The sequence below is a fragment of the Phocoena sinus genome, chromosome 2 (genome assembly GCF_008692025.1).
Source record: "Phocoena sinus isolate mPhoSin1 chromosome 2, mPhoSin1.pri, whole genome shotgun sequence".
Taxonomy (NCBI): domain Eukaryota; kingdom Metazoa; phylum Chordata; class Mammalia; order Artiodactyla; family Phocoenidae; genus Phocoena; species Phocoena sinus.
Window position 1 is genome coordinate 82,186,653 of NC_045764.1, and position 15,112 is coordinate 82,201,764.

At 43.8% G+C, this 15,112-nt stretch overlaps 1 protein-coding gene across 4 annotated transcripts in view; it reads left to right on the top strand.

Moving 5' to 3' along the window:
- Window positions 1-15,112, top strand: part of MYO5C (myosin VC) — a 117,349-nt gene that overhangs the window by 20,082 nt on the left and 82,155 nt on the right. For 3 of the 4 annotated variants that reach the window (XM_032622234.1, XM_032622236.1, XM_032622237.1), the window contains exons 5-9: window positions 2,043-2,199; window positions 4,388-4,531; window positions 5,528-5,609; window positions 6,743-6,850; window positions 14,658-14,764. In XM_032622234.1, the coding sequence (XP_032478125.1) occupies window positions 2,043-2,199; window positions 4,388-4,531; window positions 5,528-5,609; window positions 6,743-6,850; window positions 14,658-14,764 (598 nt within the window). The remainder of the gene's footprint in view (window positions 1-2,042; window positions 2,200-4,387; window positions 4,532-5,527; window positions 5,610-6,742; window positions 6,851-14,657; window positions 14,765-15,112) is intronic. The other variant, XM_032622235.1, reaches the window with a different exon arrangement.

The window sequence follows — 15,112 nt, forward strand, 5'->3', positions numbered from 1 at the left end:
TCCCAGAAGCCCCCACAGAGCACTTCTGCTCATAGTTCATTGGTCAGGTCCTACTCACATGACCATGCCTAGCCACAGGGGAGGCTGGGATATGTAGTCTTTCATATACACAGCAACATGTCCACTAAGAATTGGGGCCTAGTCCCTAAGAAGCAGGGGAGGATGAATGTTGGGTAGAGAATTACTGATTAAAAGCCAGTAACCTGGGACACCCGAACCCCACGTCCTCAGTCTCAGCAGGTGCCCTCCATGCCTCGTGCACCTGTCAGCCCACAGCAGATTGTGTGACTCCCTCTCTTTTGTATACACATCAGAGGCTGGGAGCCCAGCCAGGCTCAGAGGACGCCAGCTGGACCCGAACCTGCCGTCCCCACTCTGGTGCTGTGGCGAATGACGTAAAAGTCTCCCCCCTTTCCTAAGCCCTGCGGGTAGTGTGGAGGCTCATGAGCAGGGGGCAGCCAAGCCCAATGGTACCAGGAAATGAAAGATCCTGGAGGTTCCAAAAAAAGTTGCCAATTACCTTGGCTTCTGCCACAGCAAGGTTCTTTCCGGTGCTAAAACACCCATGGTTCTGGGATTTACCCTGGCCCCTGCAGGTCTCCAGGGCATCTGCAAGATTAGAGTCGGTGTGGCTCAGAGCCTGACAGGCCGGGACTGCTCCTGGGTGTCAGTAGCATGAGCTCGTTCGAGCTGCAGGACTGAGCCAGCTTCAAGCTTGAAGAGCCAGTTTCCCCTGGAGGTCTGTCTACCTGTAATAGCAGAACCGAACCTAAGGCAGGCTCTCACTGGACTTGCTGATGCTAGACGAGGAGTCCGGAGAGCCCAGCTTTAGTAACCCCAGTCCCACTCCATGCAGCTGAGGGGCGCTGGGAGTGTCGTTCACCTCCTGAGCATCTTGGCTTCCTCGCTGAGGCCAGGAGCTCTCTCTCTAAGGTCCGCTCCAGTGTTCACAGGGAGGTTGTGTGTTCTGTGCCTCGCTGAGTCACTGTTCTACTCATCTGTAAAATGGATACACAGTGTGTGGCATAGGATTTTTGTGAGGCTTAAATGAGAATCCCTGTAAAGTTTTCACCAAGCACCTGGCACGTAAGTGGTGCTAGGACAGCACTATAATAAGGTTCTGCCATCATGATCTCATGACACAAAAAGTTTAATGCATTTTTTAAGATCTCTAGGTTGTGTAACAGAGCATGTTGGCTTATGGAGCACACGTGTTCCCAAGCACATTTCAAGTAATTTCTCTCCAAGTGATGTCTTTAAAATGGTTTTATATTTAAGTGGGGATATACAGAAAGGAGTTGACATAGGCTTGAGACTGCTATCTTTAGAAACCTGCTTGCAGGTTTGACCTGTGGCCAACCTCTGGGAACTCGGATTTCAGGAAGGTCCTCAGCATTTCCTAATTGCTAAGAGTGGCTCACTGCACCTAAACTGTTTGTGTGAACAATGTGGTCCTGCTGAATATCTGCTTTCCTTCTGGGCATCTGGAATTTTGGTGTGTGATAGCAGAGGATGCCTATGCGACCGGCCCCCAGTAAAAACCCTGGACACTGAGTCTCTATTGAGCTTCCCTGGTAGACAGTGTTTCCCGTGTGTTGTCGTAATTCATCGCTGGAGGAAGTAAGTGCATCCTGTGTGACTCCACTGGGAGAGGACTCTTGGAAGTTTACACCTGGCCTCCTCTGGACTTGGCCCTGTACGCCTTTTCCCTTTGCTGATTTGCTTTGTATCCTTCTGGTGTAATAAATCTTAGCCATGAGTGCGAATGTGTGCTGAGTCCTGGGAGTCCCGCTAGTGGATCACTGATCTGGGATTGCTCTTGGGGACTCTCAGCACAGGGGACACAACACGAAACAAAGCTGTGTGTTTAGCAGGATCACAGAGAAAAAGACTAGAAGGAAATTCACTGGTATGTTAAAAAGAGTTACTTTCAAGTGATAAAGTCCCTTCTTCAGGCTTATCTGCATTTTTTTTGATGAGTATATATTGCCTAATAGGAAGAAATGAATATTTTTAAGAATCCTTTTATTTATTTGCTTTAGAAATAATAAAAATCAGTCAATAATTGTAAGCGGGGAGTCGGGTGCTGGAAAGACAGTATCTGCTCGCTATGCCATGAGGTACTTCGCCACCGTCAGCAAGTCCAGCACTAATGCTCGCGTGGAAGACAAGGTTCTGGCGTCGAACCCCATAACTGAGGTGTGTACCTGGTGGGGGTGGGGAGTGAGGACAGAGGCAGAGGCGTGTATGGAGAAGTGGGCTGGTTCGTGTATACAGGCATACCTCGCTTTGCAGATATTGCTTTTTTTCTTTTCTTTTTTAACTAGTTAAAGGTTTATGGCAATACTGCATCGAACAAGTCTATCAGCGCATTTTTCCAACAGCATTTGCTCACTTTTGTCTCTGTGTCACGTTTTGGTAACTCTCGCAGTATTTCAAACCCTCCTCCAGCAAAAAGATTCTGACTTGCTGAAGGGTCAGATGGTGGTTAGCATTTTTTAGCAATAAAATATTTAAAATTAAGGTGTGTACATTGTTTTTTTAGACATAATGCTGTTTCACTCTTAATAGACTATAGTATAGTGTAAACATAACTTTTGTATGCCCTGGGAAACCAAAGAATTTGTGTGACTTGCTTTATTGTGACATTTGCTCTATTGCGGTGGTCTGGAACTAAACCCACCATATCTTCAAGGTATGCCTGTATGTTGTCCTTGTTAACTTGAGTTCCCTTCCTTTAAAAACCAAAGAAGTGAGGGCAGGGAAGGAGCAAGAAAGTCTGTTCCCCGGTGGGATTTGAAGGAGATTGGGGCATAGATTGCTGCTTCCAAGGCCTCTCTCCTCTACCTGCTGGGCTAGAAGTTCCACCATCAGGATTTCAGGAGTCCCCTGTTTACGTTTATATCCCAGGGGAAATTTCCTCAACCACAGAGACAACTGGTACACCAAGACCAGTGGTGTTCTCCAGCCAAACCAGCACCAACTTTCATGAGCTGATTGTTAAACAATCAGGAATTCTTTTTGCAAGTTATTGTTAAACCTTTGGTAGTTTGAAATCAGTCATGGTGGAAGTATTTACACCTTACAAATTGGCAAATGTCACATATCCAGGCTGTTCCTCCTTCCCTCCCCGAGAGTGATTCATTAGCACACCACTGGCTGGCTCAGATATGTGGGCAAGGCCAACCACGATGGCACCCAGTGGTAAGGAGACAACCCTCAAGGAAGAAGGGGCATCTGACAGCTTACGAGAGGGCCCAGAGGCCAACTCTGGCTGCCTTGCAAATTGGGAAGAGGATTGATTTGGATTTATTTGGAAGCATAGCAAATAATCAAGAACGTTAGATTCCTAGACCCTTTCTCCCTGTTTTCTTGAATCAAAATCCTCCATGAATATTTATCAGACCACCTATTTTGTTTAAGCCACTGTGCCGAAATAATACAGGAAGTAATGAAAATAAGGTCCAATCCCCAAGTTTTAAGACTCCTCTAACATAACATATTTTAAATTTTAATAGAAAGATAAATCATGATCCAAGATGGCAGTAAAAAGGTTGTCAAGAAGCACTACCCTGTTAAATGCCCAGTGGATGATATCGTGTGGTTATTTGTTTAGGGTTGGTCTCACCCGCTATTGTAAGCTCCATGAAGGCAGGACCATGTCTACTTTGGTTTACCTGCGCCTGCCAGTAAATAAATACATGTTGTCCAAAAGCATGACGGCCTGGACAGGAATGCGACGTGTGTGCATAGGAAGGGTACTTCCAGATAGAAGGTGCCCAGGAAGGGAGAGCAGGGTAGGCAAGAGGAGAGACAGAATTCAGTGGCAGAAGTAAAAAAGAAACAATCATGCTCAGTGTGGGAGGGATGGAGGAAGGCAGTTTTTTGGTTGAGTAGAAAGTTCGAGTAGGGAAGTGGTAAGGGATAAGGACAGAAATAAAGGTTGGGTGGAGGATGTAGACTTTGAATTGAGCATCTCTAATATTTTAGGCATAGATGAGTTGAGGCACTGTATATTATCTCATTTAATTCTCCCAACTCTGTAAGATGCATCCTTCCCCATATTACAGCTAGAGAAATTGAGACTTGGAAAGATGGAATAACTTTTCTAGCATCACACAGATAGTAAAAAAAGGAACCTGGGGCCTTGAAACATCAGAACCCGTGTGTTTTCTCATCCCGCTCAGTGTCTACCAGTAAGATTGAGGAGAGCCTTAGAGGTGAGACTGAGGAGACCTAAGGATGTGTCTTATTCCTTGCGAGCCCCTGCCTCCCGGCTGCCCCCTATCATCAGACTTTTCCCCAGCATACAGGACTGGAATTTACTGTAACTGCTCCAATAATATTGATGCAAAGGTTTTTTTAATGTTGTTACTATGTTTTGTAGGCTGTTGGAAATGCCAAGACCACCCGCAATGACAACAGCAGTCGGTTTGGGAAATACACAGAAATCAGTTTTGATGAGAGAAATCAAATTATAGGAGCCAACATGAGAACTTACCTGCTGGAGAAATCCAGAGTTGTCTTTCAAGTAAGGATAAAAATATTAAATTTCCTTTTCCCCAACTTTTGTAGTATGGTTCACATTCATATATTCATTAGACAACCTACATTGTTCTGTGACTTGAAGAATACAGTTTTCCTATATTTCGTTTGCAGTTTGGGTTATTTTATTTTCTATTTCTTTTTTTTTTTCTATTTCTTAAAAATGAAAATTGATGAGTAGGTGCAGTATTAGTGGAATTATATGGTTGAGGGAAAAGTTTATGACTTTCAGTTTTAGGCACATAAGTCCTTAGCATTTAAAAATCAACTTTGGGGCTTCCCTGGTGGCGCAGTGGTTGAGAGTCCGCCTGCCGGTGCGGGGGACGCGGGTTCGTGCCCCGGTCTGGGAGGATCCCGCATGCCGCGGAGCGGCTGGGCCCGTGGGCCGTGGCCGCTGGGCCTGCGCGTCCGGAGCCTGTCCTCCGCAACGGGAGAGGCCACAGCAGTGAGAGGCCCGCGTAACGCATAAAAAAAAAAAAAAAAAAAAAAAATCAACTTTATCTTTCTAGAACACAAAGACTACTTGAAATAGACAAAGCTGTTAGACTGGCTTTTGTATCAGGAAGGGAATGGGATCAGATCTAGAGAGGCGGGGTTTAAGAAAAAGGCTTCTGTCCATAAAATGGAGAAAATTCTCATCGTTTTGGCCCAGAAGGAGAGTAACAGTAAACCTTGTATTGCAGGGAGTTTCTTTAAAGTTTCACCTGGTACTAACTACATTATTTCCATTTCGTAGAATGTTTCGTTTAATAACATTTTCTCTGTGGTGGTTATTTGGAAGGTGATCTTGGGCCACCAGTTCTCCCTCTGTGAGCCAGTGGAGGCAAGAAGTTGGGTCACAGCAAAAACACACGTAGATGTCCGTGTCCGTGAGAGCAGAACTGTCAATCCAGATTAGCCATCTAAGACCCTCTTGTTGAAAACCTCACATTTTCATTTGTAAAGGGCTTGTGTAATTTCAGGGCTTTTCTTTATTTTACAGTCAGAAAATGAGCGAAATTACCACATTTTCTATCAGCTTTGTGCGTCTGCACAGCAGTCGGAATTTAAACATCTTAAATTGGGTACGTAATGCATGGTGTGTGGAAGAGTCTCTTTTTTATGTAGGAATTTAAATTCTAGGTTAATTTCATCTTATAATATCGTCACTTAAAAAAAAAAAAGTATTCTGTCCAAAAACATAAGATCCTTGGGTTCCAGGGGTGGAAATGATGCATTTAACTAAGGAGATAGATTAGTTAGGGGCAAAGGGAGTCCAGGAATAGGGGACCCCTTCAACTCCAGGGTTCTTTTCAAAGCTCCAGAGTGATTGTCGTCCATCCAGCTAGAGCTACCTGAAGAAGGCCTTCTGACCACTGGGACTTACTGATCTAAGTCCCCAAACTTTCCTTTTAATCTGAACTTCTTGGATGGTCATTTTTCTAACAGCTATGACATATTTCTGTGTCTTCTGAGACAGAGTACCTCTATCATAATTTGAATTTCCTTGATGACTCAAAATCATTATTAATCGTAACCATAATTAATTAGCTATCTGTCGGTTCGTGCAAATGGCCCGACTCCGGTGGTATCTCGGCTCTCCTGTCTTGGTCGTTTGTGCCATGTCGGTAGACAGAATTGTCTAGTGTCTCGGAGTTGAATGCACACTCCCTAATCCTGGAGAACTTACTTGCACTTGTAGAATCTAAGTTTCTTCAGATTTCGTAGAATGATAATATCCATGCCTTGTCTGCCAAATAGAATGTGAAGAGCGAACATGGAAGAGCTTTCTGAAGGCTCCCCTACTGTTCAAATATTAGATGCATATATGGTTATTATCTTGACCATAGTGATGTTTTTATACCGGTATATGTTTATCAAAACGTATCAAGTTTTCTACAGTTAATCGTACGTTCAGTAAACCTCAGTAATGCTGTATAAAGTTATTAGGTATGGGAGCAAAAACCATGCGCTCTGGAGTCAGGCCGGTGTTTTAATTCTTGCCCTGCGGTCAGCTGTGGGTCCATGAGCAGGCCACTTCACTTTTCTGAGCCTTAGCTACTGAGTGAGCACCGTAGAATTCTAAGGAATAAGTGGAAAGACATTTGTGAAGTGCTTAAGATAGCACATTAAGTGTGAACTTTTCTTCTCGCTTCTGATGTACATGTACGTTCAAATTTCTGTGTCACAGATATCACAGCCTGACTTTTGATTTCAGGGAGTGCAGAAGAATTTAATTATACGAGAATGGGGGGCAGTACCATCATTGAGGGCGTGAATGACAGAGCCAACATGATAGAGACTCAGAAGACCTTCACACTACTGGGTAAGTGAAAGCATCCTATCCCAGGAGTGGCCATTTTCTCCAAAAAGGCTGGGATGCCCAGCATGCATGTGTTCTGAAGACACCTAATAAATTCTGATTTTAAGATGAGCCAATCAAAAAACATATTTGGAGACCAAGCGGTCAAAAAGGTGCTTTTCCCTTAAAAGATATAGAAATCAACTCTGTGCTCTATGATGACTTACATGGGTGGGATTGAAGAGGGGGTGAGAGGGAGGGGATATATGTATACATATAGCTGATTCACATCGTTGTATAGCAGAAACTAACACAACATTGTAAAGCAGCTATACTCCAATAAAAATGAATGAATGAATAAATAAATAATTTTAAAAACCCTATGGCAGGGACTTCCCTGGTGGTCCAGTGGTAAAGAATCCACCTTGCAATGCAGGGGACACGGGGTCGATCCCTAGTCAGGGAACTAAAATCCCACATTCCACCAGGCAACTAAGCCTTTGTGCCACAACTACTGAGCTCATGTGCCTCAACTAGAGAGCCTGAGTGCTGCAAACTACAGAGCCCACATGCTCTGAAGCTGCGCTCCACAACTACAGAGCCCATGCACTCTGGAACCCGGGTGCACAACTACAGAGCCCACACACCCTGGAGCCTGCGTGCCACAACTAGAGAAGAGAAAACCTGCATGCCACAACTAGAGAGAAGCCCTCATGCCGCTATGAAGAGCCTGCTTGCCACAACAAAAGATCCCCGATGCCTCAACGAAGATCCTGTGTGCTGCAACTAAGACCCGAGACAACAACAAAAAAAAATAAATAAAATCCTTAAAAAAAAGAGAAACCTTATGGAAGGGGCACCAAATTATAGCAGTGGTCAAAGTATTCTTCACCTCCATGGGCTCACAGTAAAAAAAAGTTTTACTGGGCTTCCTTGGTGGTGCAGTGGTTGAGAGTCCACCTGCCGATGCAGGGGACACGGGTTCGTGCCCCGGTCTGGGAAGATCCCACATGCCGCGGAGCGACTAGGCCCGTGAGCCATGGCCACTGAGCCTGCGCGTCTGGAGCCTGTGCTCCGCAACGGGAGAGGCCACAACAGTGAGAGGCCCGCGTACCGCAAAAAAAAAAAAAAAAAAGTTTTACTTAAGAATATTCTTGGGAGGGTGGGATGAATTGGGAGATTGGAATTGACACATATACACTAATATGTATAATAGATAACTAATGAGAACCTGCTGTATAGCACAGGGAGCTCCACTTCAGTGTACAGTAGAAACTAACACAACATTGTAAAACAACCATACCCCTATTAAAAAAAAAAAAAAGGAAAAAAGAATATCCTTGAAGAAGCAATAAAAATAATTAATTTTATTAAAAAGTAAATAAATGATCTTAACTAAGAGTATAACTCTTTGAGAAACAGTGACTTATTGCCAGTGGTTCTGAATACTAGAATGTCAGATCACCCGAGAAGATTTTTTTTTTTAATTCTAATATCTAGATATCACCCCAGACCTACTAAATCTGAATGAGAATATTTGAGAACAATGATATACCTAAAAGAGAAGAAATAATCATGTAGAAGCTTCTCATTCTAATATGTGAACTGTGTGAAAACCTCAAGATAGACCTTTCAAATAAAAAGTGTCTAACTTTGGGCTTCTTCCTTTCCATCAGGAATTTATGAACTAGCATTCAATTTCTACCCTAATCAGCCGTTCTAACAAAACTTCTAATTTTAAAAAGATCAGATCTTTTTTTTGCTACAAAATTTAATTTTGCAAAGTTCACTTAAACTGAACAAAAGAAAATCTTTGTAGAGAAATATGCAGCTCTTAATGTTGCTCCACATGCATGCATCGGACATGGCTCTGAGTCCTCTAAGAACAAGAACTTTATCTTTCTTAAAATGGCAATTTATTATTATCTCTTGTGATTCCAGGCTTACTGGGCTCACCTGGGCACTTCTTACTTCGGGATTCTCGTATGATGGTGGCAAGGGCTGGATCAACTGAGGGCTTCTTCTGTCACATGGGCTGGGATGGCTAGAACTACTGAGGGCTGGGTGGGCATTTCTCTTCCTCCACGTGACCTTCCTCACAGCATGCCGGTCACATGTGGCTAGCTTCTCCCAGAGCTAGTTCCAACAGGCTCACGTGGACTCTGCAGGTTTTTTTATGAACCAGCCTCGGAAGCAGTGCAGCATCACTGCTGCTGTGTGCTAATAATCAAAAGCAAGGCATAGGGCCAGCTCAGACCTTTGACCCACGGGGAGAAAACTACACAGGGCATGAACAATGGGAGGGTAATGCATTGGGGGTCGTCTTTGGAGAGTAGCCAGCACAGTAGCTGTTGGGGATGTTGTGAGGGTTAAGAGATAACGTCTCTTGGTTTATGAACTGTGGCGTGCTCTATCAGAATGAGAGATCAGTACACATTTAATAAAAGCATGACCTCAAAGTATGAATCACTAAAAAATGTCCTAGGCCAGAGGTTGGCAGATTGCAGCCTGTTTTTGTAAATAAAGTTTTATTGGAACACAGCCACGCTCATTTAAGTATGATCTATGGCCGTTTTCATGCTATGGTGGCAGAGTTGAGTACTTGTGCCATAGACTCTATAGCCTGCAAAGCCTAATAAGGAAACGTTTGCTGACCCTTGTCCTAGGTGATAGAGTGAGCATAGTTGATGGGTTCCTTATAGTTTTCTTGCAATTTGTGAAAAGATTCGTGGGTGGAGTCATGAAGCTAAGCTTCAACCCCAGTGCGTTTAAACATGGATGTCCCCTGAGGACCCCTGGCCAGGCAAAGAAGTTTGAGCAGGCTTCGGAGGTCTGTTTGCTGCTGTGGAGTAGATTCATGCGTGGAACTCACTATAACTTTGAGATTGCCATCATCCAGTGACCCCCACAGCCAATAATCTCATGCTGTGTGTTGATTTCATGGTCTCTAAACCTGCGTTGCCCAACACAGTTAACTACTAGCCACAAGTGACTGTTTACATTAATTAAAATGAAATAAATTTTAAAATTCATTTCTCAGTTGCACTAGACATGTTTCAAATGCTCATAACCATATGTAGCTAATAGCTGCCATATTGTTCAGCACAGATAAAGAACATTTCATCCCCAAGGAAAGTTCTATCCAATAGCATGTCTCCAGCAATGTGAATATCTCGTGTATACTGCTTGTGCCATTGGCTGTGTCCTCTTGTTTGTGTCTCAGTGTTATCATCTTAGACAGAGACCCCCCTCAAGGGCAGACTGCCCAACACGAATCATACATTCGGGCAGATACCTTTTTTAAATGTAATTGCTAAACACGTACTTGTTGGTTGATTTGTCCATTGCTGTGGTTTGCTCTGGAGACAGTTTGGAGAAACAGACAAGGTTAGCAGTGAGGTCATCTAGTTCAGTACACAAATCCACTTCACAACACGCCCAGTAAGCAGACTTCTGGGATCTGCTCAGACTTCTTTGCCTGGTGCAGGGTCATAGGGAACCATCACTTTTATACACCCTGGGGTGAGCTAAGGCAGCTTCATGACTCCGCAGGTCTTTTCACACACTGCAGTGGTCACTGGCGGTACACTGGTTAGCCATGATATACCCGGTGTGATTGTAACTTTGGCAGGTTCCCTAACCCTTCTATGCCTTAGTTTCCCCCTCTGTAAAATGGGAACAGTACTAGTACTTTATATAGTTTTTGTAAGCATTAGACGAGGTGATATGTAGAAAGTACTAAGGATAATGCCTGCTGCAGAGCTTCATTTGCTTTCCCTTCTGGCTCTGCTTCTGAGGTACTAAAATGGTTCTGAGACCCAATTCCAGTGTGTGCTGGGGGGGAGGGGGAGGGGAGGGGAGGGGGGTCCCCACACCAAGTGATTCTCTGGACACCAGCTGTGTGTCCTACAATTCGCCTCAATTCTGACACTATCTACCTGGAGAAAGCCTCAGATCCCACAGGTTGAGGGCTCAGTTCTGCAGGACTGCCCCCAGCCCACCCCGCTTCAGATCAGGTTGTCACCTGTGATTGTAACCGAATGGCTGTAAATCACAGGTTCCCACAACCACCTCCTTGGATTCAATTAATTTGCTAGAGCAGCTCACAGAACTCAGAGAAACATTTTACTTACTAGATCATCAATTTATTATAAAAGGATAGAACTCAGGAACAGTCATTTGGAACAGATACACAGGGGCAAGTATGTGGGAAGGAGCACAGAGCTTCCATGCTGTCTGAGTGTGTCACTCTCCACAATCCCCACGCATTCACCTGGGGGCTTGCAAACCTCGTGCTTTTGGGTTTTTATGGAGACTTCATTACATAGGCACCGTTGATTAAATCATTGGCCATTGACAGTTCAACTTCTAGCCCCTCTCTGCTCCCTGGAGTTTGAGGGCTGAGACTGAAAGTTCCAACTCTCAATCACAGGGTTGATTCCCCTGGCAACCAGCCCCCATCCTCACATGACCTAGGGGCATTCCAAAATTGCCTCATTAACAACAAAAGACATCTTAATCTCTCTCAGAAGTTAGGAAGTTCCCGGGGTTTTAGAAGTTCTGTGTGTTAAGAAACTGGATGAAGCCCAAGTATATACTACTTAGTTTAAATCACAATATCACAGGTACTTTAGCTAGCCACAGTTTACCCACTGAGGAAGCAGAATGGGGGTGCATTTTGATCAAGAGCTCATTTCCTTTGTTCTTCTGCTGACTCTCATTTAATTCATCCTTTGATCTTTGCCTAGCCATTAAGATCTCTGACAGAAAGAATACTCTGGAAACAGACCTATCCTGGACCTCAGGCTCAAGAAACTTGACCACTATGTTTCTCGTTGAAATCTACCTCAGGCCAGTGGTGCTTTTGCAGTGATTTTATCTTACTAAAAGTAATTACTTAAGTGAGGTCTTAAGTTCTTTCTTTGACATCATTGCTTTGCAGTTGTCATTTCACTTTTGTCAGTTTTGGAAAGCATGGGGTAAGTAAGCAATGGATCATACAGAGACTGGGAGTGCCAGAGCAGATTCCCAAACTTTGTATATTTAGTTGCTTTTCTTCATCACTTACCTGTCACTTATCATGGTGATGCTCAGGGGTTTATTTCTGTTAGAATCGTCTGTCCTTCAAATGTAGGCATTAGCGCGAAATGGAACAGCTGCAAATGCCTGGACTCAGATTGAACTGGAGGCTTCCATGTAATTTTGGTTTGAAATTTTTTTTTTTAATTTTTATTGGAGTATAGTTGTTTTACAATGTTGTGTTAGTTTCTACTCTACAGCAAAGTGAATCAGCTATACGTATACATATATCCCCTCTTTTTTTGGATTTTCTTCCCATTTAGGTCACCACACAGCACTGAGTAGAGTTCCCTGAGCTATACAGTAGGTTCTCATTAGTTATGTATTTTATACATAGTATCAATAGTGTACATGTGTCAATCCCAATCTCCCAATTCATCTCCCCCGCCCCGCCCTTTCCTCCTTGGTATCCATACATTTGTTCTCTATGTCTGTGTCTCTATTTCCATTTTGTAGATAAGCTTGTCTATACCAATTTGTTCAGATTCCACACGTATGTGTTAATATACGATATTTGTTTTTCTCTTTCTGACTTACGTCACTCTGTATGACAGTCTCTAGGTCCATCCCCGTCTCTACAAATGACCCAATTTCATTCCTTTGTATGGCTGAGTAATATTACATTGTATATATGTGCCACATCTTCTTTATCCATTCCTCTGTTGATGGACATTTAGGTTGCTTCCGTGTCCTGGCTATTGTAAATAGTGCTGCAATGAACATTGGGGTGCATGTGTCTTTTTGAGTTAATGGTTCTCTCTGAGTATATGCTCAGTAGTGGGATTGCTGGGTCATATGGTAGTTCTAGTTTTAGGTTTTTAAGGAACCTCCATACTGTTCTCCATAGTGGCTGTATCAATTTACATTCCCACCAACAGTGCAAGAGGGTTCCCTTTTCTCCACACCCTCTCCAGCATTTATTGTTCATAGATTTTTTTGGTGATGGCCACTCTGAGTGGTGTTAGGTGATACCTCATTGTAGTTTTGATTTGCATTTCTCTAATAATTAGTGATGTTGAACATCTTTTCATGTGTTTGTTGGCCATCTCTAGGTCTTCGTTGGAGAAATGTCTGTTTAGGTCTTCCACCCATATTTTGATTGGGTTTTTTTTTTTTTTTTTTTTTGATATTGAGCTGCATAAGCTGCTTGTATATTTTGGAGATTAATCCTTTGTCAGTTGCTTTGTTTGCAAATCTTTTCTCCCATTCTGAGGGTTGTCTTTTCGTCTTGTTTATGGTTTCCTTTGCTGTGCAAAAGCTTTTAAGTTTCATTAGGTCCCATAGGTTTGAAATCTTTTATGACTTTGATTTTGTGTGATCTTAGTAGAGAGAAGTCTCTCCAGGTTTGGAAATTATTTAAGAACGTGACCTAGCTGCCATTGAGATAGTCCAGATGTCCTCAAGTCAGAAGCAGAAGGTGGCTGCAGTGGCTCTTACGGGGCATTTAGGACCTGCTGCTCTTTTGCTGGAGGAGTCGAGGGTCTCCAGTTAACTGAAAAAAATGCACAACCTAAAAGTTGAATTATGTTTTATTTGGAGGACAAAACTGAGGACTTAAGCCTGGCACACAGCCTCTCAGCTAGCTCTGAGGGACTGCTCCCAAGAGGTAAGGGAGGAGCCAGGATATGTAGGAGTTTTAAGTCAGAACATCAAAAGATTACGGTTAATTAAAGAAAACCAGACATCTCAAATTAAGGAATTTAGCACTTTTCTATTTATGGGAAGATTCAGGAGTCTGGGTTCATTGAAATCATTCCTTTGATATGCACCTTAGCTATCTAGGACCCGTATCCTGCTTTTCTCCATCCGGAATCCCCTCAGGGTGCACCATTGTGGGCAGCGATAGTGGCTGATGGTCTGATGGCCACAGCATCCATTGTTTGATGATATGGCAGGCAACATTTTTCATTCACGAGTGATATTCCACATACATTGGTCGGGGTCCCATCGAGGAAACATGGGGCACATTCAAATAGGATAAAAGGAGGAGGGCTTATTTATGAAGGGAGCAACTACAAACTGTGTGGGGCTAAGGGGGCTCCGAGGAGCAGTAGGGACCTGGAAACAGCAGCGCTTTCTGTTCAGGCACAGAGCCTGAAGGGAAGGGTGGGGAAAGTCAGTGCTGACTCGGAACAGTAACGTTCTGTCAGTTGGCAACACAGCCAGGCTGAGGCAACTTTGCAGGGAAAGAGATGGGGAGATGTACCCAGCACCTGTCTCCTCCTGCTCTCTGATCTCCTGCCAGGGTCCCCACTGGTCAAACCCCACCAGAACCCATTGCCTTGGTCCAAACAGGCCAGTCCCCTGGGGCAGAGAGCAGGGTGCAGAGCTGGAGGGGCAAATGAAATCCGTCCAGCATCCATCATAAAAAGCATCCAGAGAGCTTATGAGCAAAAAAGAAAAAAAAAAAAATTAACAAGAAAGCACAGCACACAGAATGAATGAGAGCTGGTTCTCCCAGGAACCCGACATGAAGTGGTTACTCAGATACTAATTTCTGTGTTGAACTTCCTAGCAGCCACAGCAAAAGGGAAACCTGGTGGGTTGTACAGCTCACATTGTGTGTCTGCACACGTCAAACTAGAAAGACAGTGAACTGGATTTTCCCTGGGGTCTACTCATTGTTCCCTGTCCCAGCTCTTGGCACTGATGGTACTAGAGTGTCATGAGAGAATTCAGGTGTTTATCTTACTAGTAACTGAGCAAGAGAAGAAATGCAGTATTCCTAATTTGGGAAAAATTTTGTTTTCAGGTTTCAAGGAAGAGTTTCAGATGGATGTTTTTAAGATCCTGGCAGCCATCCTACATCTGGGCAATGTGCAGATCATAGCAGTGGGCAACGAGAGATCGGCGGTCAGTGTAAGATATGTGTTTGCTTCACCCTTCCTGTGTTGGGAGGATTATCAGTAGAAACCTCTCATGGTTACCCTGCTTTTGCATTTTAGCACCAGGCACATTGGGCCTACTGGGGAGACCAGTTTAACAGGAACAAGGAAGGTAGGAGTTTCCATGGGTTACCTTCAAAAAGTAAAGCTTCTTCCCCTTGCAACAGTAGAGAAGGGGGAAATGCATTCTCTGTTTTTCTTTTATTCAACAAATTTTTACTGAGTGCCTACTCTGTGCCAGACACTGTTATAGGCTCTGGAGAAACAGCAGTGAACAAAACAAGATCAGAAGGCCTTCATGAAGCTTATGATCTGGGGGAAG